Source organism: Leucopleurus acutus (genome assembly GCF_964270905.1).
Source record: "Leucopleurus acutus genome assembly, chromosome: 19".
NCBI classification, from domain to species: Eukaryota; Metazoa; Chordata; class Mammalia; order Artiodactyla; family Delphinidae; genus Leucopleurus; species Leucopleurus acutus.
Window position 1 is genome coordinate 9,605,054 of NC_139161.1, and position 24,036 is coordinate 9,629,089.

General features: G+C 51.5%; 1 protein-coding gene across 1 annotated transcript in view; it reads right to left on the bottom strand.

Moving 5' to 3' along the window:
• The window catches only part of USP36 (ubiquitin specific peptidase 36), a 33,380-nt gene that overhangs the window by 3,141 nt on the left and 6,203 nt on the right, over positions 1-24,036 (bottom strand). The window contains exons 5-17 of the mRNA XM_082861237.1: positions 18,272-18,382; positions 17,525-17,627; positions 14,291-14,358; positions 13,757-13,827; positions 13,049-13,131; positions 11,784-11,895; positions 9,705-9,845; positions 9,009-9,109; positions 7,915-8,053; positions 4,855-5,520; positions 4,124-4,254; positions 1,961-2,548; positions 1,361-1,554 (exon numbers count right to left, since the gene is read on the bottom strand). Of these exons, the coding sequence (XP_082717363.1) occupies positions 1,361-1,554; positions 1,961-2,548; positions 4,124-4,254; positions 4,855-5,520; positions 7,915-8,053; positions 9,009-9,109; positions 9,705-9,845; positions 11,784-11,895; positions 13,049-13,131; positions 13,757-13,827; positions 14,291-14,358; positions 17,525-17,627; positions 18,272-18,382 (2,508 nt within the window). The remainder of the gene's footprint in view (positions 1-1,360; positions 1,555-1,960; positions 2,549-4,123; positions 4,255-4,854; positions 5,521-7,914; positions 8,054-9,008; positions 9,110-9,704; positions 9,846-11,783; positions 11,896-13,048; positions 13,132-13,756; positions 13,828-14,290; positions 14,359-17,524; positions 17,628-18,271; positions 18,383-24,036) is intronic.

Sequence of the window (24,036 nt, forward strand, 5' to 3'; positions counted from 1 at the left end):
GTGCCGCCGCCACCACCACCACCGCAGCTTCGCAGGACAGCTCCCACCGCCCTGCCCGCAGAGAGCCTGGCCAGCAAGGACATCTGCACAGACAGCACTGACCACCCCTTATCAGGGCTCTAGAAACGACGTCTTAGCTGCTCCTGGCCTCTGCCCAGTCCCCCTAACCACCCACAACTGTCAGAATAGACTCACCTCCCTAAACACAAGCCTGACCTCATCTCTCTGGTCCGCCAATTTGGCAATGGCCTGGTGCCCTTCAGGCTCAGTGCTCTGAGCAGGACAGCGTCCACTATCTGCCCCGGCCTGTCCCCCACCCCCTCTCCAGCCGCTCCTCAGCACAGCTCGGGCCCGGTGGTCACGCGGAGCCACCCGCAACCCGGGCTCTGGCCTCTTTAGGGTCACAAATGCCTGCCCCAATTCTGGGATCATGAACAAACACATGGGGTGCTGGGCATGCCCGCCGCGCATTTCCTGCTCTGCACTGGGCGGAGAGCCCTGGGGCCCGGCAGCACCTCCCGCTTGGCTGACGTGCTCACAAAGTGACCCCGTCTGACGACAGCCGGTCTCTGCAGCCTTTTCTCCAATGACACACGGGCTGCCTGAAGTGGCCATTCCTCACTGCCTAGCAGTTAGTGCTTTTGCCGTGTAATTAATGGAATTCCGTGTTTATTCATGAATTCGTTTCTCTGGAGTTTGATAAACTACAAACCCATCCCCGGGAACCAGTGTGCCCCCAAAGCACAAACAGCAGACCCCAGACGATCCTTCACCTGGGGGCCCCTTCCTGAGGCGCTGAGGACCTTCTCTCTCCTCATTTAACAGACACATTCCACCAGGAGAGCCTGGTGAAACGGGCTGGCCCACTAAGGAAAAAGAAAACACAACGTGGACGAGGCGCTTGGTGGAGGCCTCAGCCCAGGCACGGCCACAGCACACAGAACCCCACTGCAAAAGGCCACACGATCTTCAGGAAGGCCGGCTACAAAGAGAGGCAGAGGGAGGTGAGCTTCTGAACCCAATGCTGCAAGTTCAAGTGGCAAAGAAAAACGCCAGGCTGGGCGGCCCAGGAGTAATTCCAGTGGGAAGGTTTAGATGGGAACAGTCCTGAACCAGAAGAAACACTGCGCTCACAGAACGTGTGAAGTTTACATGTAACCCATCTTTTCCTGCGGAGTAGTTTGGGCTGAACGATCTGCCAGGTCAGGAGGCCCGAGTGGGCAGACAGCTGGCACGAGGGCAGAGGTAAGAGGTCTTCCAGCGGGCCCCTCCCAAGGTACCGCACCTGCCTCTAGACGCACAGGGCAGGCTGGCTCCCACCCCCTGCTCCCCTGGCGTCCCCGCCCGGCCCAGTGCACACCTGTGGGGCCTCCGGGAGCCTGGCCATTCACAGCTGTCCCTGGCCTGCTCCCAGGGACTTCAGAGCCCCTCTGGCCCTCAGGCTCATTCTCTTCTACTTCCTGCTGTGACTCCTGCTTCCTTTTTTTCTTTCTCTTTTTCCTTGGTGATGCTGCAATAGCCTCTGGCTGGATGACATCTGAGGAAGAGCAGCTCCTAGGAAGTCAGAGTTGACAGTCAGCTCCTAGCAAACTGAGGCCCAGATACCCCGTGAACTCTGGTGCATGTGCCTCAGCCCTCCAGAGCCCCAGGAGACTCCACCCGAACCTGACCAGGACCTGCCCATGGCCACAGTCCAGAAAAGCACACAAGTGCGTTTTTAATCCGAGGCAAGTCCCACAAGGTGGACGACAGGACCCCAGCGCGGCCCGGCCCGGGTCACGGGACCTCCCAGCACCTACGGGGCTGGCCAGGTCCGGAACGCTGTTTCCACTCGCCACCCGCCTGGGACACCTGACGATACAGTCAGGTCCCAGAGGGCCGGGCAGCGCCTGTATTTCCAGACAGCACCCACTGGGAGTGGGCTGTGTGTGAGCGGAGGCGCAGGGCTCCCTGCTCTCACCCACGCCGAGGTGGGTGGTCCCGGCGGAGGCCGTCTTCTCCGCCAAGGCCCTCAGCTCCCTGCCTCCTCCTCTTCCTGCGGCTCACGCGGTGGCCATCGCTCACGCATCCCACGGGCCAGCCGTTCCCCGGCTGCTGTCCGCCCTCTTCCTCCGGTCTGCCCGCCGGCGGCTCCGCCCAACCCTCCTTCCTATGCGCGGGGCTCCAGGGTGGCCCCGGCATGCGCCCCGCCTGCAGAGGGGAGGCGTCCGTGTCCCCCGTGTGCTTCCTCTTCCTCTTCCTCCTCTTCCTAGGAGGCCCTGGAGGGGCCGCCACAGCCGTGCAGGCCTCTGAGCCCTGGCCCTGGGTCTCTCCCACGCAGGTCTTCTTCCTCTTCTTACAGAGACCCTGGGGGGGCTCACTGGCCTCTGGCAGCTGGTGTGAGGGGGCCCGGAAGCCCCCATTGACCTGAGGCAGGGGCGCAGAGGCGGGCGAGTGGCTCTGTGGGTCTGATGTCCCGAGAGGCGGGGGGCTGCTGGACAGTGACGGGGAGTGGGGGCCAAGGGGGGGCTTCAGATGGCTGGATGGTCTCGGAGCAGGTGACACAGCCCTGTAGGGACAGAGTCAGGTAGTGAGGACAGGCTGAGCTCTCCCTGCCTGCCCTCCCTCGGCCCCTTCCCTCGCAGGTCAGGATTTTAAAAGACTTTCGCCTGTAAACCTCAGATATATGTACATTTCAGCGAACATTAGAAAATACATGCTAACAAATTCAAATCTTAAGATCAAAGTTAATAAAAATCGTTACATATCTCTTAGTTTCTTGTCACCAGGCAGTTCAAAGTACTTTTGCAAACCCTAATGTTTCAGATTCTCAGTACGAATGTGTTGGGAGGAAACCTCCACTAAGCAATAAATGTCCAGCCTCCGCAAGTATCAGGTGTCTGAGCACAGGCGGTGAGTCTTATAAGAAAGGCGGCTATGAGCCTACGCATCTTCCACTATTACCCTTCAAGGATTTTCCTCTGAAACTTGGGGTTCAGGAAAATCAGGGAAACAGACTTTCCAGTCAGATGATACAGCAAGACAAGTAAAGGGCAGGATCTAGAGCAAATCAAGTGAGACTCTTGGATCTCCTCCTGCCAGCTATGCGACCTTGGAAAAGTCAACTTTCCACTCTGGGCCACAATTTTCTCATCTGTGAATGTGTGACAATAAACCCATCTCCAAGGGTTGCTAATGAAACAGGACTGTCTCAACATCATCTAAACTAGACAACAAACTCTGATGGCAACATACAAAATGCACTACTACATCACGCTACTCTGCGTTTTCTGGAATTAAAAAAAAAAAAGTTATATGTCAAAGAAACAAAGAAAAAATATCCAATAAATGTCTCGGACGTTTAAGGACCTAGCATGTGCAAAACCCCCGTGCCAGGACTGAGAGCAGGAGGGGGGCTGGACAAAGGGAACAGCGGGGCCCCGAACAAGGAGGGCAGGGAGGGCACGTTGGCGCCGCAGCAACGCCAAGCCCACCGAAACCACCCCACGGCCTCGCGCCCCATCTTCCTTCACTCCTTCCTCCCTCCCCAGCTGCCAAAGGCCTTGATAGCGCCTCAGCCTTCAAACAAGCCGTTTATCAGTAATTCTGGGCCTTTGGCCTTGGACTCTCACAAACGAACACGAGCACCCCTGTACGGAGCGGGCCGGGAGGCGACAGCCCAAATCTCCAGGGGGGCATCTCCGCAGGAGCCTGAAAAGCTCCCAAAGAACCTCGCCTCCCGCAGCAGCCTCCGCAGCGCACGGGGGGCGCCTGAGTCCCCTCGGGAGGCCCTCAGGGCCAGGGTGACAGACCCCACCCCACCCGAGATAAGCCAGGGAGCACCGCTGGGAGACACAACCAGTGCACAGGACCCTGAGCTCACGCATGGTCTGTTCAAACGCCCCCCCCTTCCACTTCAGGGTCCTGTCACGGGGCTGGGGGGCCATAGGCAGATCAGCTCACAACACACGCATCACCACGAGCACGTGGCAGACGACGGAAGATGAAGACAGAGTAAAAAAGCCAGGGCCTGAGAGACCAAGCCGCCTCTGCCCCACTGAAGCCCCTTCAGCAGGAGGACAGAGGAGACACCGGGCAGACCTGTGTGCTGTCCCCACGGGGGAGGAGCAGCCGCCCTGCTTACCGGATTGTACTGACAGGCCAGGTAGAGGCGACGACGGGGTGAGTGGGTTTCCGGGGGGAGGTGAGGTCGGAGCATGGAGAGAGGGGAGGTGGACGGAGGTCATTGCCGGTTGCCCTCCGCAGGGTGCTGGCCTGCAGTTATTGACATAAATAAAAACTTGGTGCTCTAAAGAAGGTTGCCGTGAGTGAAGAGAAAAAGTAAAAATAAAATAAAAATAAAATAAAAAATAAGAGAGCCCAGAAAGAAGGATGAGAGGACAGAAGAACAAAAAAGGGGGCGTGAGGGGTGGGAGAATGGTAGAAGAAGAATCAGAAGTGTTTTTGGTTAGAAACAAAAAGGAAAAAACGAAGGAAGTTTAAACAAAAATCTCAGTACGACAATTACATCACGGAGCTTCGAGGTGCACACAGAGGTGCCAGCCAGCCCGTGTCCCGTGCGTCCCCGTGCTCAGAGCTCCCTGCCGGGGCCCGTTCCCAGAGGCTCCCTTAGGACATCTGTCCACAGATGGAGACAGAGGACAGCTGTGTGGCCCTGACCCTCTATCGGCCACTGGCCTCATCCAATGACAGAGATGCCACAACCTGCCTGCGCCTGGACAGCCCTCTGCCACCTAGGGACGCCCAACGTCTCAGCTCCTCGGGCGGCCAAATGCCCCTGTGCTGCCGCCCCACCCCCCAAACTACAATCGAACCCGCTCCCCAACCCCAACTGACACCCTCCCACACACCCACCTTCCTGGCAGAAAGGGCCAGCTTTTTGGCCGGCGGAGGAGACATGGTGTTGGCGGGCTCGGGGGAGGCGCTGCTCAGGTCGGGGCACTTGGCCTTCACCAGCTCCGCGTCCTCTCGGGCCAGCAGCACCTTGGCGGGGCCGGCAGGGTGGGTTCCCTGAGAATCGCCAGGAGGGGCGGCTCCACTCTGGGGTGCCGGGGGGGGCCTGGCGGGGCCACCACCAGCAGGGTGCTCAGGGCTGGAGCCCCTCCTCTCGGCGGCTGGGCCCTCATCACCCACCTTGGGCCCGAGCCCGTTGGCGGTCCTGGCAGCCAGGGGCCGAGGTGAGGTAGAGAGGGTGGCCCTGCCGTCCCAGGAGCTGGGCCTGCGGCCCTCACACCTGCTGCCGCCCAGCTCGCCGGCGCCGGGGGGCCCCGGGGAGGTTTTGAGCGGTGGGGAGAAGTGCTGCAGGGGGGCTGGTTTCTTGACTTTCTTTCCAGGCTCATCCAGAACAGTCGGCACGTGGGGAGGCGTTTTGCAGGGCTTGGGGGAAGGGGACCCCAGGGGTGGCTTGGGAGGAGTGTATCCGTTCTGAGACTTCAGGCCCAACACAGAGCCATTCCTGGCAACGGGCACCCCGAGCTCTTCAGCGGTCTGAGGCTTCTTCATTGTCACAGGGTCTGGTCTCTAAAGGGGAGCAAAGCAGAGGAGGCGGTCAAAGCCGGAGGGAGCACAGCCGGCTGGCGGGGGCCCCACAGGGAGGCAGCAGGCAGGGGCTCTGAGGGGCAACTCTAGACAAATTATTTACACGGACACACGAGACAGATACTGTCACCTCTTTGCAGTATCTTCTGAGTTGCGCACGTATGGGCGTGCCTCTTTATAATTACCTTTACTACGAAAGCAGTACATGTTCATCAAGATTTGAGAAATACAAAAAAATAAAAAGGGAAAAAATTTACCAAGTTGCATCACCTAAACATAACCCTCCATTAATAGGCTGGTGTCTTCTCCCTTTGGGCTTTTCTTCTGACACAGGTGCACAGGAGCATCTCAGTTTCACCATACGCCGTTATCACCTTTGTACTCTGGCCCATCAACAAAGATCTTTAATGTTTGACTAGCGACCATCTCATTGCATGAAGAGTTTATAAACCAGACTGGCTCCAGGTCTCCTTGACATGACCACTAAGGTGCTAAGTGCCCCATCCTTCTCCATAGCACCGTCACAACTGGGTCTACGCCACTCACTCACCGAAATGCTCCCCGAGGCCTGCGTCGGTGCTGTTTACCACGACATGCCACCTCCACCCCAACCAGGTCAGGGTCTTAGAGACTATGTGCTGAAGGAATGGTCAAAAGACTGAATCTGGGGGCTTCCCTGGTGGCGCAGCGGTTGAGAGTCCGCCTGCCGATGCAGGGGACATGGGTTTGTGCCCCGGTCCGGGAAGTTCCCACGTGTCGCGGAGCGGCTGGGCCCATGAGCCATGGCCGCTGAGCCTGCGCGTCCGGAGCCTGTGCTCCGCAACGGGAGAGGCCACAGCGGTAAGAGGCCCGCGTACCGCCAAAAAAAAAAAATAAAAAAGACTGAATCTTCTTCTGTACTTAGTACTCCACGCTAATTTTTTAGAAATGGCATTACTAGGCTGTTAATATTTTCATAAATTAGGATGCATACTGCCACACTGCACTTACTGTACTCTTGCCGGCAACAATTTTTTCCCCAAACACTTGCTAATTTGATACTATTTTGAATCGCTTAAACATCCGTACCCTCTGCACAGGCAACAGACTGGTTTTACGTCACTTAGGCCATTATTTCTTTATTAGCATTCTTCCTAAAATGAATAATCTTCCCGCTGTGCTGCAAAACCTGTTCACTTGTTGAGCACTTAAGTACCTGGAACTTACACAATGTTACTTAGAGTAAAATAACTTTTGTGCAACTACAGTGTATTTGGGAAGTTATTTTCATGATGAAAACACGCAGGGTCAGTGAAGAGGCCTTGCGGTGGCCTGACCAGGGGGTGGGGTGGGGGGCAGGGCGGGGGGGGCCGTGCTCGCCCTCAGGCGCCCCCATGCCCGTCGCTGTTCCTCTGAGCAGCACCCAAGGCTTCTGGCTTTCCTGCTCTGGCCACAGTGACCACCACCTTTGCAACCAGGTCATGGCATGTCATTGCTACGTCAACTCTAATGCTTCTATTTCAGCTTCTATTTTCTTGAATGTTAAAAGGAAACAGATTTGCATAAATGACTAAAACCCCTGTAGACATGTGAAGGCCCCGGCAGCCTGTGTTTGGATTTGATCTTCAGACTGAAGGGAAAGGATCACGGAAGTAGTCAACAGAGAGGGCCGTTCTATTTTTGAATTACGAATTACGTTATAAGGAAACTGCTATTATCTTATTAATAAAACTGAGTTCTTAACTTTTTTTAGTACAAAATTTCAAATACATACGAAAATAACTTCAAGGGTATTCCTTAATTGTTAACACTTTACCACGTTAGCTTTCCTGCTCTCTCTCCTTCTGCATATATATGTGTGTACGTATGTACGTATATATTTTCCTAACTATATGAGTTAAATTTTAGACACGACGTCCTTTTACCTCCATACACACCCACGAGTATTCCTAAAAACAAAGGACGTTCTCTTAGCATAACCACAGTATAATTATCAAAATCAGAAAATTAACACTGGTACAAGCTACTCACATTTTTAGTATTAAAATGTGGGGATAAAATATTTTTTTCCCAGATGCTTAAGGCCAGAGGTTTGCTTGGGAAACCTGTCACTGCACTTCCGCGTGGCAGCTGCTCTAAGGTGGGGACACACTGGGAGCTCTAAGTCTTGATTTGCTGAGTCAGGTTTTCTCATCACTGTCCCCCTCTTCCTTCTCACCATTGTTGGCTCCGTGACCCACTTCAGAAAGAACGTGGAATACAGCAGGACTGCTGTCTGCACTCTCCTTCCATCGGGCCGAGCTCCCCAGCATGAAGAGGTCTGGGGGCTCCACGATCCCCTGAGAGGCACAGGCACGAAGAACGGCAATGATTACATCGATCCTCTTAAACAAGTACCTTTCCAGTCACTGATGAGGATGTGGTCCCATTGCTGATATTCTTCCTGCTGTGGTCTGGAACCACCCTGGGGTGGCTGGGAAGGGAGGAGGCTGTCCTGCAGATGGAGCCCTCAGGACTCTTCTTAGAGCCTGGAATCCTGTCAAAGGAAGAGAACAAAGTCAGGGAGTGTCTTACTAAAGCTGCAGAGGCTTTACCGAAACTGAGTGTGAGAAGGAATCAGAATACAGAAGTCAAGGTTACAATTCCATTCCTAAAAGAAAAGGGCAGGCAGGGAGTTCCCTGGTGGCCTAGTGGTTAGGATTCCAGGCTTTCACTGCAGTGGCCCGGGTTCAATCCCTGGTCTGGGAACTGAGATCCCACAAGCCACGCTGCACGGATAAATAAAAAAAGACAGGCAAAGGCAGAAAAACAGCCAGAGGGAACCATGACTGTCCCAACATGCTTCTCTGAAGCTGACTTCGCCCTTAAACCATGAGAACTTACTACGCAGCCTCAGATTCTGCTCAATGTAAGCAAAGAGCAAATTACTCAGTTCTTCCGAGATTATTAGAGTCTCAGTCTATCAGAAAGCCATCCTGGAGCAGCAAAACACCTCCCTGTTCCACATCCTCATCCTCCAGGTCGGTGACAATCAGTCCCAAGAAGAGGCACCTTCCAAAGGCCTACACCCTCTGACTACTTAGCCTCTACCCCCTGACAACCTACCTCACTGCCCACCGGGATCACTTTCCCCACAGAGGCAGGTCTGTACGCCAGCCGATAGCCAGATGGAATGCATCTAATTTGGGGCAATGATGTAATAGACAACCTTCCAATTTACATTCAAAGCCACCTCACTGTGGGGCAGATGGACTCCTGCTCTGACCTTCCCACAGGCTCTGGCTTTGACTCAACAGCCAAGTGGACGTGATCTAAGTGCCCTTCCCAGTGGCCGCTCTCCACGACACCTGACTGGCAGGAGAGCTGCTCCAAGAGCTTCCCTCCTGCAGAATTCCAGTCAGTTTCATGCAGGGAAAGGCCAGGGAGGCCGGTCGGGGCGAGAGCAGAGTGAAGGCGAGCGCTCTGGGGGGTGGGGGTGGGGAGCCGGTTACCGCAGGTAGAAGAGGACGTAGGCCTGCTGGTTCAGAACCACCTTGATGTTGCTGGAGTGGACAAAGGAGTCGTTCATCTGGTACCACTGTCCATTGCTTGCCTGAGCAGCGCAGGGTGTGGACGAAACAAAACACAACGATCAACACTTCTGCGATCCTTACTTTTAACAAGGGAAGGAAAAAACCTTTTAGCTGCCACATGTATCCCAGTGCTGATGAACTAACTAGCAATGATTTCATAAAATGTCAAGTATCCCTCTAACTTTGAATGTGCCCCTGAGTGTGCTGGAGTCCCCCTTCCTTCCTGGCACCCCAAAAGATGCGAGCCTTCCTTGTGGAAGGCTATTTTGACAGGTCTGCTCAGCACAGCCTCTCCCACCAATATCTGGCCTTCTGAGACTTCTCCAGGGGGTCTAAGGACAGGGCACTGGCAGCAGCCCCCCTCCAGTGTCTCATCGCAAGGCCAAGAGTGGGACAGATCCTGGTGAGACAGGTTTAAAACACGTCTTTGCACTCCACGAAGAAACAACAACAGGACCTAGACACAACCACAAAACACGGCCACTTTCCACAGAATAAACATTCTGCAGAGGTCACATCTGGACTTGTGCAAACAGGCACCGCAAACCTGCCCCCCGGAGGTAGCACGCGTACCACCACCTAAGACAGCCTGACACCAACACAGGAGCCACTGACCTTCACGTAGCAGTAATAGTGCCCGGCGTGGCAGCTATAGCCCGAGTGGACCAGGACAGCATACAGTCCGTACATGACAGGCTCACCATTACTCTGGGACATATACGGACGGATGTTCAGGAATTCCGGATATCCCACATCCTGTTTGAAAAGCCAAGGAAAAGGCAATTACAATTCACCATTGGGAGTAAGGGTCACCTTGCCCTCTCCATCAGCTGGTCTTTAACAATGTGGGGCAACGGGCACAAGGCAAGGCTGAGGCGGGGGCCTCCCTTAGTCAGTGATTAAAAAAGAAGCAGAAAAGTGCAGCCTTTCTATGGAAACTCTATGAAATTTCTATGAGAAACTCTTACTTTATTGTCTTGACAAGTGGTTTATGGTCTCCTGTCTTAGCCGTGCATCCCAATTAGTTCTCTCACTACCTGGGTCCCACATGTGAAAGGAGAAGAGTTGTTCATTCTCCTCCCTGCCACCATGCAGGAACACTGCAAGGGGAGTACAGGGGGACAGCGCTGGGAGTCAGGGCTTCAGGAAAACAGGTGCTGACTCCACACGGCTAATTGAAACAGCAGGTTAAAATTTTAATGGAGTAGCTCAGGATGCAGGTCATGCCATAAGTTATTTTAGAAATCAACAATCTTTCATAAGAAAATATTACCAAACATGATCTTTGAATGATACAGATATAACATACTTGCATTTCTGCCTGTGCACATATAGACTTTTAAAAAAATGAAGTACAGTGACTTCCCTGGCAGTCCAGTGGATAACACTCCACACTTCCACTGCAGGGGGCACGGGTTCAATCCCTGGTCTGGGAACTAAGATCCCCCATGCCGCACAGTGCGGCCAAAAAAAGAAGTACGGTTTACAGAGTGAAAATAGGAGTACAGTTTGGTGAGTTCCGACCAGTGTACACTGATGGTAACCTACACTCCATTCAAGAGACAGACACGGACCCAGAAAACCCCCTTCTGTCCAGTAAGTGCCCCCATCTCAAGCACCCACTGTTCCAAGTCCTACAGCAAGTGGTTACTTCTGCCTGTTCTTGGGCTTCATACAGCTGGTACCTGTTTGTCTGGATCAACAGAATGTCATGATATTAACCGACATATCTTTTCCTGTCTATTGACAATCTCAAAATCTCAAAAGCCAACACACCCAATAGGCTCAGGAGCCCCAGTCCAATCTTGCTAGACATGGGGCTGAAATCAAACAGACCAGTTTCTCAAACTGTGTCCTAATGGAAAACTAATTCCAGGATATTTTATGGCGGAACGTGAGATCCTCAGGGCAGAAGCAACACGACCTCATTCAGCACTGATTATCTCCCACTGATTTCCCAGTGCCTCGCACGGCACGGTGCAATGTAAGCCCAAGTGTTAGACGGAGGAATGAGTGACTCCCTCAGTAACTGAGTTTAGTAAATTCCTCTTGGAGATTCAAAATACGACACAGCTTAATAAAGGCTCTGAGAAGGTCTGCAATTAAAAACAACTATTTTAACTTGGGCTTGGCGTTTCCCAAACTTGGCTGAACACAGAACACGGAACACTTTTTTTCAGGGTACCATACTACCGTTCTGCAGAACACCAGTTTGGGAAATGCTGACCTAACCACTACCACTGCCAGTGAGAAGACTGAAAGCTCAGACAAGTGCCTCGCCCCAAACCACACAGCTAGGCTCTACCAACCGAGAACACATCTCCAGGCCCTTATGATACAAGGCATCTTCTATTAAAACACCACTGTGCAAAAAAGTAAATTATTACACTCCACAAAAAGGCACGGCATGCAGCTGCACGTGCTTTAGAGACAAACAGGACATGGAGCACAGTGTTCATCACACTGATTCTTGGGCCACCCAGACCTTCTATAGCAGGAACACCCCAAGCACAGGAAGATGCTGGGAAAAAAAATGTTCTTGAACTTGACTGCATAATGATCATTTAGGGATTGTGCAAAAATGTGGACTCCTGGGCCCTGTCTTCCAGGGATCTGAATCCACTCAGTCTGGAGTAGAGCCTGGAATCTTTCAGAAAGCGCTGACCAAGCAGCCTGGGCGCTGTGAGTGCTCACCTTGGTGATCTTCCCCCCGCTGAAGTTGGCAAAGCGCTTGAGTGAGAGTGTCAGGACGTTGGACGTCCTGTGGATGGTGAACCGCTTGCTAGCCGGAACCTTCTTCTTGCATCTGCGAGGAAGGGGAGAGGAAGAGCTATCAGCTCGTGCTCTGAGGACTGCTGTCCTCACACTAGGTCAGTAGCAGAATATCAGGAACTGCACTTTAAATAAGGGGTCTTCTTAAATGAGACTGTGCCCTCCGCACCCCTAAAAACCAATCAACACCACTTAAGGAAAGGAAAGCTACGGCAGGGCCACCAGGACTAGAGAAAAGGTGGAGATTCTAAAGCAAAAACAAAGTACTTTCCCAATGAGGAGACTAAAGAAGATGCATGGAAAAGTAACTTTGGGCTATAACACAGGAAAAGCAAATTCGAGCAGATGTGGCCAAGAGATAAACAGGCAGGCAGGAAATCACCGAAAGCAAAGCCAGAAGACAAGGAAATGAAGGGGCAGAAGACAGAGGCTAAAGTGGACAGCTTCTAGAGCCAAAGGAGGCGAACTGAGAGGGGTAAAAAGCAGGGCTCCGGCACAGAATCATCCCCCTGGAAAGCACAGTGAGAAAACTTTCACTAGTGATTACAGCTCTTAAATGACTTGGATATAAAGTAACACAGCCACACACTGAGACTGCACAACCCTAAAGCGACGAGGTCAGTCACAACTGCTGAAACGGAAAAATGCCGAGGACAACTCAAGTCAAAAACGGAAGCCACAGAACACGGCTTTTCGAGGAGGCCGACGGCCATGTCCAGTCACTCCACTTCTGGGCCTCAGTTTTCTCCTCCTGTGAAATGGGGGTAATAACAGTCCCTGCTTCACGAGTGAGTGCACGCGAGGCCCTCAGAACAGGGACCAGCACGGAGTAAGTGCCACATAATGAACAGCAGCTATGACAACCACAGCTATCCCTCCATCTGTGTTGTTTAAAGGTTTTCAGTTTTAAGACACATCTACACCACTCAAGAATGTGGACAGTGACTGGGAGTTCCCTGGTGGTCCAGGGTTAGGACTCGGCGCTTTCACTGCCACGGCCTGGGTTCAATCCCTGGTCGAGTACTAAGATCCTGCAAGCCGTGAGGCGCGGCCAAAAAAAAGAAATGTGGACAGTGGTCACCTCTGAGGGCTAGAGGGAGGGAGGGGACGGCAGCCGTGTCAGGTTAGGTGACATATTTTCTTTCTGGCCGGCTTGATCTTTTTGCCGCGAGCAAAACGAAACTTACTTCGCACACATATAGGCATTCTCTCCACTCAGGACATCTGGTTTCACAAAAAGTTCCAGGGCACGCACGATATTTGCAGCTTGCTGAGAAGGACAAAAACAGGGAATAGAACAAAGAGCGGAAGAAATAGGCTGACTCTCCAGAAATGCCAAATGTAAGGTCTTTTTCAGGCTGACGCAGCAAATCACAACATTTCACTTGCATAAGAACTGGCCTGCTAGCTGCCACCTTCTGGGAGTCAGAACATGGCGAAGGAACAGGGAGCCAGGCTGTTACCCCTCCTCTGTTGACGAGGATCACAGCCCTGGGGGTTTATCAAGGCCTCAGAGGGTCCAGTCCAGACCTCAGGCTGAGGTGAGCTCACCTCCTGCAGAGCTCGAGCAGGGAGAAAGGAAGGCCGCTCCGAAATGCGCAGCCTGTGAAAGCTGCCCGCAGCACACTGGACCTCCCTGCTCAAGCCCTGCACTCAGTGTGGCCGCTATTCATGCCTCAGGACACAAAACTGCATTATTTTCCCTCTTCTTTTTGAAAAAAATAGAACTCGCAGAGGGAAATGGCTAGGAAGAAATACACGAAAATGTAGGACTCCAAGTATTTCTTTCCTGATCTACCTGGATCACATGCCCTCATAGGTTTTTGTTCTTTGGGGTCTTTGCCCTCTGGCCTCCCTGTCCTAATGCAAACGAAACAGCATGACAGGGTCTATACCCGAATCTCCAGTGCCACATCCAAGTAGGGATCGTAGGTGTCTGAGACGCTCTTGCACACGGAGCACTTCACTGCGAGAGAACAAGGGGGGCAGTGGGGTGGGCGCAGGGCCTCCAGGGCACCACCCCGTTTCCAAGTCTGAGAACTGGAGGCAGACCACCAGCTCACCAGCCCCCTGAAATCTTGGGATGGGAAGTGCTCAGGAGGAGACGAGGGCACACCCCGAGGTGCCTTCCCAGCCTGGCCAGCTGCCCCCGGGGTGCTCACTCCCACGCCAAGGGCAGCGGCCACATCTGAGCAACTATGGAGTCTGAGGAAAAGGAACACCACCCGCATCCACAGGCTCCTGATGCTTTGCTCCAAACCCCCTCCCAGGAACGGGGCCCCCAGCAAAGCAGCAGGCGGGGCTGCGGAGCACAAGCCAGGCTGCAGGCCTCCTGGGCCTGGCGGGCCAGCCTGGGCGCCAATACCAAGCCTTTCTGGTTAATACTCTAATCCCCAACAAGAAGGGGCAGAGAACGTTTCTCCACTTACCTCGTGATCGGAGATAGCCTCCAAAAATCTGATGGACCAAAGTCGTAGCCTGCGTCTGACGATCCAACCTGCAGAAAGGCTATGACCTTCAGGGGGAGGACAGGGGCCAAGAAGCAGGCCGGCAGCTCCGCCAGCCCCTGTGCTGTTACCCGCTCAGTGCGAGGATGGGAAAGGTCCCACCTGGTCAGCGGCAGCTCCGCCCCGAGGCCTCCGCACGCGCTGACCCGCGTGGCCTGCTCCCCACAGCCGCCGCCTCACCTCCCACGGCACGGGGAGCAAGAGGCCGGATGGACCTGTACGTCACCCCACCCCCGGCCCACCCCTCCCCGCTCCAGCTCAGCCCCACAGTCCCTCGTGGGCACTGCACACACGCACCTCTGGGAAAGGGAGCGCAGGGTGAGCAGGGACAAACTCCCCCTCTGAACCCTCTCAGCAGGACAGCAGTGAGCACGGGCGTGGGCTTTAGGGTCCGGAAGACCTACATTCAAACCCCCAGCCCCAGAGCCGCGAAGCAGAGCTCCAGAGAGCACCTAGTGCAGCGCCTGCACCCACAGCGACTCACGTAACGAAGATTCTGGAAACAATACCCTACGTCTAGCCTCTGCTCCTGGTTTTGCTTGCAACCCACCGAATCTGACCCACTCCTCTGCAACTGTCTTGAGTCCCCGAGACCTCCAGGACACAAACGCAGCTAACCTTTTGGTCTTTTGGGCCACAAAAGCACTACGTGGCAAGGCCCATTCCCTGCCAGGAAGAGCTTCCCCGTGTCCACCCAGGCCCCAGTCTCCTGCCCACCACCTCCTGCAGGTGCTTCTGCCTCCCGGGCGGGGGCGGGCGGCGGCGTGCGTGCTGCTAACCCGGCACCTCCCTCCGCAGGCGGCCACCTCCCACCACCAGCAGAGCGAGCCAGGCGCCCTGGTCTCAGCCTCCTGTTCAGGCCACACGACTATTCATGGCTGCGCTGCCCAGACGCACTGAGGAGTATAGCTCCAAAACACGTGGGGGACAAACAAAGGGTCAGCAGATTTTTATTCTACACGTTAGGAAAAGAAAAATCAGCTGCTACCTTCTATGCTGTCACCACCACTCATCAAAGAAGGGACATTTTAGGTCCCCAAACTAGCGAGGACATAACCTCAGAGCAGACTTGAAAGCCTCTGGGTGTGATGCAGCTGCTGAACTCCAGGTCGCCCCCCGGGTCACCAGAAGCCCGTCAGGACAGGAGCCCAGAGGACCACACAGGACACACCCTCAGTTCAGCTGGAAGCAGGCACAGCGCAGACATTCAATCACCCAGAAGTAGGAAAATAAAGCCAGATCAAAAAGTTATCCCAGACGCTCCCACCGAGCGTCCCAGAGGAAGGGAGGGAAAGGAGAAGGGACGAGGGGACCTGAGGCCTGTGTGGCACCTCCTATAAGGTGAGGCTCCCAAGCGTCCTGGCAACAGGATGTGGCTGGGAGGCAGCCCCCAAGGCAGCAACTCAGCGGGAGGAGGCAGGCAGGCTCCTCGGGGAGCAGGGGATTCAGGGCAGGAGAACGAAGGGGAAAACCAGGGTCCTGAACAAGGAACATAAAAATACTGAGGCCACAAGCCCCTTCTGCCCCCAGAGGAAAAGCTGCCCACTCCAGCGTGTGCTTCGCTGTGTGGCCAGAAGGGGGCGCCCGAAGCAAGAGCCGAGCGAATCGCCAAATCCTCGTGATACGGAAGCAAAGGCGGTTCCGGTAGAAAATGGTGAAGGAGACTTGACACCCTACCTGACGAGAATCAGCCCCCCCGGAAGCAACATGAAGCAGGAGAAGACAGCGACACAAACTCCAGGCTGAACTGAAGACCCCAAACAAGCATGTGGGGAGATGGAAGAACACCATGAACACGCCTTAAAACTAAGATAAAACGACCAAAAGGGAAAGTTCACTGAACTCAGGAAAGAAACAAAGACTGAACTTCGAGGGGCACATGGAGGAGGGACTCAAAGGAGATGGAGTGAGGGGCACAGGAAGCAGGGGTGCGGGGGTGTGCGGTGCAGCCGTGGGGAGGGGGCGGCTGAGACATGAGAACACCAACAACCCGGCACCCGAAAGGGCACCGTACCATCAAGTACATAAAGCAGAACACGAGAAACATTCCCAGGCGTTAAGGGGAAAAAAGGCCTTTAACACAAGCAAAAGCAATGCCATGGCGTGCCCCGAGGGGAGAGTCGCTGCCCAACCAGTGCGGGGCCACCAAAGGCAGACCACTTTACCGGGCCACGGGCCAGGTGTAATGACATCAGAGTTTCATCCGCTGAAACAGAGGTTTCCCATCCTCATGGCTACAACTCAACTAACTTTCCCAAAGCATGTTCCAGATATGACTCCTGAGTTGTATTCCAGAGTCCAGGACTCAGTTCTATTCCAAGCCTAGGCAGCACTACCTGCCTCCTTTCTTCTCTCTGAACCCAAAAACCCAAGAATGATACAAAAACACTGTTGACAGTAGCTGTTTTACAAAAGGGAAGACTAAGCAACCAACCATAAATCCGTCATGTGCATTTGTCTACGCTCTCAAATTTGGGCAGAGTGAAACCTCAAAAATCATAATCTCCTTACCCTCAAGTTTTCCTGCAGCCTTTCAAGTTCTTCCATGAAGACATTATAATTCCTACCACCCCATCCTCAGTACCAAAATAATGAGGTGATTTTTAAAAGATGGGAAAAGTCCCTGTCAGTAGCGTAAGATCCTCGAAGAGATCTATTAAAGCATTTCCCAGGACTTCCCTGGTGGCACAGTGGTTAAGAATTCGCCTGCCAATGCAGGGCACACGGGCTCGAGCCCTGGACCGGGAAGATCCCACATGCCACGGAGCAACTAAGCCCGCGAGCCACAACTACTGAGCCCACGTGCCACAACTACTGAAGCCCGCGCGCCTAGAGCCCATGCTCCACAACAAAGAGAAGCCACCACAATGAGAAGCCCGCGCACCACAACGAAGAGTAGTCCCCGCTTGACGCAACTAGAGAAAAGCCTGCACACAGCAACGAAGACCCAACACAGCCAAAAATAAATAAATAAACATTTAAAAAAAAAAAGGCATTTCCCTCCATGAGTTGCTGGGACAGAGATGGCCACCACCTGCCCTGCAGCAGGAGAAGCCCTTTCCTGGGAAGCAGTGCGACCCCTTGCTGGAGCTTCAGCTCAGGGCCACGGGGCTAAGGTCCACAGAGGCAGCCTGGGGTGGGGGGAGGAGCGCGTACTTGGCACAGCCGCTCAAGCAGGCCTTCTGCATGGCGTCAATGGTGTACCGCAGAAACTCGTGTGCGTCCTCTTGGTTCCCGAAGCGGAAATGCCGGGCGATCTCTAAGGAGGAAAGGAAGAAGCATCAGGCCGGAAGGGAAAAGCTCTCCAAACGTCCCACTCCTGTCGGTCTCATCACCAACTCCTAGCAGACCCAGGACTAAACCCAAGCGAGGAAAAGGAGCCTGCCTGGCTTCCTACATCCCAGGTACCACCCTCACGGCAGTTATCTTCTCAATGAGACCTAAGGGCTTAAACCCTCTACACTTAACATAAAGCACGAATGAACACCAAGCATTAAGGATATGAGATCCACTGATGAACTAAAGCTGGTTTTCCAGGAGTCAATACAGACCATGGCAGATTATCACTATGTCATCGCAATACAACTTACACCGGCTTCAAAAACCAATGAGCCCATCTTTTCCGCTAAGGGAGATATCTGACTGCCACAGCACATGGACACTGGTCTCTCCGACGTTGAGAAAAGGCCCCGCAGCCCTTCCTTACCTGCTCCCCACCTCCAGGCCCATGACACACAGCTCCCGGCCTGGCCAAAGCCGCCTGATCTTCAGGGCGGGGACCACCACCACCTGGTGTGGACTCCTCCACATCCAGCCCCAGGGCTCGCTTAGTCTCCTACACTCTGTGCGTGCAGCCTCCCGAGCCCTCCCTTCTGCCGCCCGCCAGAAGGACGCCGCTCTTACTTCTGAGGTCTCGGATGAAGGACACGGGCTTGATGGCGTTGCCACTGTTGGCGAAGGCCTGGATGATGTGGTTCTGCATGACGCACAGCATGCAGAAGCTTCCCTGGTGACCTGCGGGCACGGACAGGCGGTCGTGGTAAGGCGAGAGCTCCCAGGAGAGCTGACGACATGGCCTCCCGCCCGGCAGAGACAGCAGGAGCCCGACAGCCCGGCCCAAGCTCCCACGCCGCCTGCAGCACCCGGGACCCGGTCTCTCCACAGTTGCGGGCTCGGCTGCAACCCAGACCGAGGAGTCTGAGTTTTCAAGCACCGTTTAGAACAATGTTTTCTCTGACTTCCAAACTGTATCACATGGTCAACAGGCTAGAATATTTTGGGCTTCCCGACACCCGCTTCATGTGCTCTTCAGTGTAGGAACCTCTGCTCTGGTTTCCAGGAGACACAGGGGCTCAGCCAGCTCTGGGGAGACCCCGGGCACGTGCCCCCCCAGCCTAATGGCCCGACTCTGCAGCTCTGGCGCCCCAAGCGGCCCCAGGCGACACCTACATGGTGGGGATGGGTCCATAAAGACCGGCGGTGGGCCACACAGAGCCCCCAGGCTGCGGCCAGTCCCCGTGCTCTGGATAAACTATTTGCCCCCAGGAATTAAGCGAGATAGCATTATGCTTCTACCTCTACTTACAATTATGATCTTAAATACACAGAGAAGAGCAAAGACTACACCCCATTTTAGGTGATTTTTCAGTCAAGCACTGGTGTGATAGTTGAACTCCCCTCTCAATCTCTCACAACCCTGTTCCCCACATGCTTCATCCTTCTCCCCAACCAGGTCACCACTGTTCCCATTCATGGATTCACTGTATTCCACACGTGGCACTCACTCACCAGGATACTGCAGCTTCATGTTTAAGCTCACTCTCTATAAACTGCTCTTTAATCCCTGCTCCAGATCACAGTTCATCCACACGACCCCCCTTTTCCTGCATGCCAACCTCCCCGCCTCTTCCTGCTATCACAAACGCTGTGGTGAATGGTCCTTGTGCGCATGTCAGTTTCTCTAAGGCATATACCTACAAGATGCATTTCTGGGTCCAAGGGCAAGCACATCTTTAGTTCTACAAGATACTGTAGTCGTGTATATAGCGCACGACCTTCCTCAACAGACCCAGCGCCTAACACAAAATCCACACCAATCCATTATTCTCCCCCTGAACACCTCCAATCACCCAGTTACTTAGACCTATCTCAAATTAAAAAATGCAACAGCATGCAGCCTGTTTGCCATATACACACAAAAAAATCCTAGTATCTACAAACGAAAAGGGCACATGTTGGTAAAGATGTTGAGAAACTGGAACCCCTGTACACTGTTGGTGGGAATGTCAAATGGTACAGCCACTGTGGAAAACAGTATGGTAGTTCCTCAAAAAATTAAAAATAGAATTCCCATATAATCCAGTAATTCCTCTTCCAGGTATTTACCCAAAAGAAGGGAAAGCAGAGTCTCAGAGATACTCGTACACCCACATTTATAGTATTATTCACAAGAACCAAAATGTAGAAGCAATCTGAGCGTCCATTGACAGACGAATGGATAAAGAATGTGGTCTATACATAAAGTGGAATATTACTCAGCCTTAAAAAGAAAAGGACTTCTGACACCTGCTACAACAAAGAGAAACCTTGAGAACATTCTACTAAGTAAGCCAGTCCTAGAAGGACAAGCACTTGTGTTTGTGTTACATGAAGTACCTGGAGCAGTGAGAGTCACTGAGACAAAAAGTAGGATGGAGGGTACCAAGGATGGGGGCTGGCGGGGGGCGGGTGTTTTTAATGGGGACGGACTTCCAGTTTGAAAAAGTTCTGGAGATGGATGGTGGTGATGGTTGCATGACAGTGTGAATGTACTTAATGCTACTGAACTGTACACTTAAAATGGTAAATTTATTTTTAAATGGGAAATTTTATGTTATATGCACTTACCATAATGCAAAAAAGTTTAATTTTTAAAAAATGCTAGTATTTACACAAAAAATTCTTCTTGGAGGGAAATCAAAAAACCATTCATGTGATTAATGCCTTTACATGAAGGAGAGGCTTTTATTTTTCATTTTAGAGTTTTCTCAACTCTATATCCATTCATTACTTTTATTTTTTAAAGGGCAATAATTGTGGAGAAGGCTCAAATTGAGGCAAAAAACCTAATGTTATTTAAGACAACAAACGTTAAGCAACCAAAAAGAGCTCCCATTTACAAAATCTGATTCATGTTAAGATACTCCTATGAAAGTCGTGTGGAAATTAAGCCTCTAATCATTATCTAAAACGCTGAGACTTTTAGACTAATAAATCATCACTCTTAAATAGGGCAACTGGGAACTCCCTGGTGGTCCAGGCGCTTTCACTGCCAAGGGTTCAATCCCTGGTCCGGGAACTAAGATCCCGCAAGCCTTGTGACTCAGCACAAAAAAAAAAAAAAAAAAAAAAAAAAAAATAGGGCAAGTAACAATTTCACCCAGAAATACCTGAAACAGGATTTCCCAAATCCCTGGTAATGCGCAAGTTTAATTTTAAAAGTCCGTGGACACTCTGTCCAGGTAATTTAGGAAAATATATCATAAAAGTTGTATCCATGATTTGGGGGACACTACTACTTAAATTTGGGGAAGAAGGTGCGAAAGAATAGGATTTAATCCTCCTGGATATTTTACAGTGTTTATTCTGTGGATAGATCCTGAAGTGGTCCAGGCACGTTGCAGGACTGGGGCTCTGTGCAAGCAGCCCCTTGTCATGTTCAAGCCATACTTCCCTGGACCCTTGAGAATCTTCAAACAGTGAATTCGAGGAAGAGAGGACAGCCCAAGCCCACTTAGGCGTCACCTGGGGATCCAGTCAGGTGCCAGGAAAAAAATATTAAAACTTCTCTTAATACATTTTACTCTAAAAAAGCCAAGAAATTAAGGCTTACTGGCATTTCATAGAGTGACATGGAGGGACACTGGCACTCTCCCCAGGTCTGCTTGCGTTGCTCACAGGAGGAGGGGCTGCTCCCAGCTCAAGCCCTTGCCCCCATATACCACAGCTTACTTGTGCCAGGTTACCCGGACTTACAGATGTGACCTACTTTTAACTGTATTAACCCTTGCAAAGTTGACAACAGCTCAAAGATTCCTGCAGAGAAACCAACAGCAGAAGCACAGGGAACACGAAAACGGCAGAGCGACCTACAGGCTCAGGAGAGAGGCTCTCACCGCCAACGTCATGAGATAAAAACAAAGACAGCCCAGTCAAACCTTAGTAAAGTCCACCCAAAACAACCTCAGCCATCACCAAGGTAACTACTGGAAACAGAGATTTATAATCAACTTCATCTTAGAAGTGTGCACTGTGCCTTGATATAGTAGCTAGTGCTACTGTGAACCATTGCAAGACATTTAAATACTACAGTAGTCCCATAGCCTGGCCTTCTTCCATTCTTTTTTAATAATATAACTAATATCCCTGAACACGTCATGCAATCCCAAACTCTTATCGTAACGATGTTCCTCCCACACTCCCATGTCCCTGCCTCTGGTTCTGCCCTGATTTCTAATTATTTACCTACTTTTAAAAATCACTTTTATTTATTTAAGTTTTATCACATATACGTACACCTAAAGAACAAACTGTCTGCTTTTCAATTTTATAAATAGGAATTCATGCTGCATGCAGTCTTCTGGGGCTTTTTCTTCACTCGACACTATGCTATTCGGACTCATTCATGGAGCGAATCCATTCTTCTGCACTGCTGTATAATATTCTACCACATGCCTATGTAATTCAGGTACCCATTGTGTTGATGGGCACCTGGGTTGCTTACAGTTTTTTGCTGTAGGTTTCCTGGTGCACAGATACCAGAGCTTTTCTGCAGAATTGCTAAGTGTAGATTACATGACAGAGAACACCAGATTGTTTTCCAAAGCAGTTATGCCAACTCAGACCAGGAGTTTACAAAGAATCTCATTGACCTCCATCCCCTGTGACCTTCGGTACCGTCAGACTTCCGAATCCTCATCGACCACAAAGGTGTAAAGCGTCTCCCAGGTTACGCGGTTATTAGCCGTCTCCTCCTCTGCCCCGTGACGTGAGCTTCCTCTCCTATAAAATGCCTGCTCCTAATGTTTATCTATTTAATATGATATTCTCTTTTCCTTGTTGATTTGTGGTTTTGTATATATTCTTGGTCCCAATCCTTCGTTGTTTATGCATCCCAGGTGTCATCTCCTCGTTTGTAGCTCCCTGTCTTTTAATTTTGTTTTTTCATGAACAAAAGTTCTTAATTTTAATGCAGCCGAATTCATCAGTTTTTTTAATGGTTAGTGCTTTCTCCCAACCCAACGTCAGAAAGATACTTGCTCACGTCTGTTATAAAAGCATTGTTTTTACTTTGGAGAAGTTTATTTTTTTAAATAAATTTATTTATTTAATTTATTTTTGGCTGCGTTGAGTCTTCGTTGCTGTGCTCGGGCTTTCTCTAGTCGCGGTAAGTGGGGGCTACTCTTCGTGGCAGTGCACGGGCTTCTCATTGCGGTGGCTTCTCTTGTTGCAGAGCACGGGCTCTAGGCATGCGAGTTTTAGTAGTTGTGGCACGTGGGCTCAGTAGTTGTGGCTCTCGGGCTCTAGAGTGCAGGCTCAGTAGTTGTGGCACATGGACTTAGTTGCTCCGCGGTATGCAGGATTTTCCCAGATCAGAGCTTGAACCCGTGTCCCCTGCATTGGCAGAAGGATTCTTAACCACTGTGCCACCAGGGAAGCCCTTTTGAGAAGTTTTAAATCCATTTTTTGGTGTGAGTATGCTGTGAAATGGGGATTCTATTTCATTTTTTCCGATTATTTTTAAGTTCCATTTATTTAAAACAGGAGACACATGTATATGTGAAAAAATGGTGTGTAATGCCACACGTCCACGCATTCGTGGCTCTGTTTCTGGGCTGTCTCTCCATCGGTCAGCACCTCCCTCCCTGACTCAACTCTGCCGTTTTAACGTCTCTAACTTTACAAAAAGACTTTACAGCTGCTAAAGTATACCGCTTCTCATATTCTTCACAGGTGTCTTGGTGATTTTGGTCCTTTGCTTTTCTTTTCCATATAAATTTTAGAATCAGCTGGAGCTACAATCATCTCTACGTTAATTTGGGAGCGATCCAACGTTTTTATAATACTGAGGCTTCCCTCTGTGAAGGTAGCAATCTCCATGTGTGTAGGTTATCATAAAATGCCCTTAAATTCCCAGGAAAGGTTTTCCACGTATATCTTGGTAATTTGGGTCTCCATACTTTATCATTTCTGTTGCTGTTATACAATTTTTTATAATAGCAAAATTTTTTTTTAACAATTTCTTGTTTGGTGTAGAGAAATTCAAGTAACTTTTTGTATATTGATGTTATATCTAGTCATAGTGCCAAATTTCTTTCTTATTCCCCCGAATTTCTAATTTGTCTATGGATTCCTTTGTTTTTCTATGCAGGAATATCATTTTCAACCAACAAGAGTGTTACTCCCTCCTCTTGTCTCCTGTGTCACTGCTCTGGCCAGGACCAGCATATCAAACACAAGTACAGAGAGTGGCCACCCTGGCTTCTCTCCTTATTTTTAAGAGGTGTGCTTCTACTATTTCCTAATTGGAATGCTTTTTTGTAGTTGTTGCCAGATACCTTTTATCAATATTAGTAAAAAAATCCCTCTGTTGCTACTTTGCTAAGAGTTTTCTTTATCATAATTTTTTG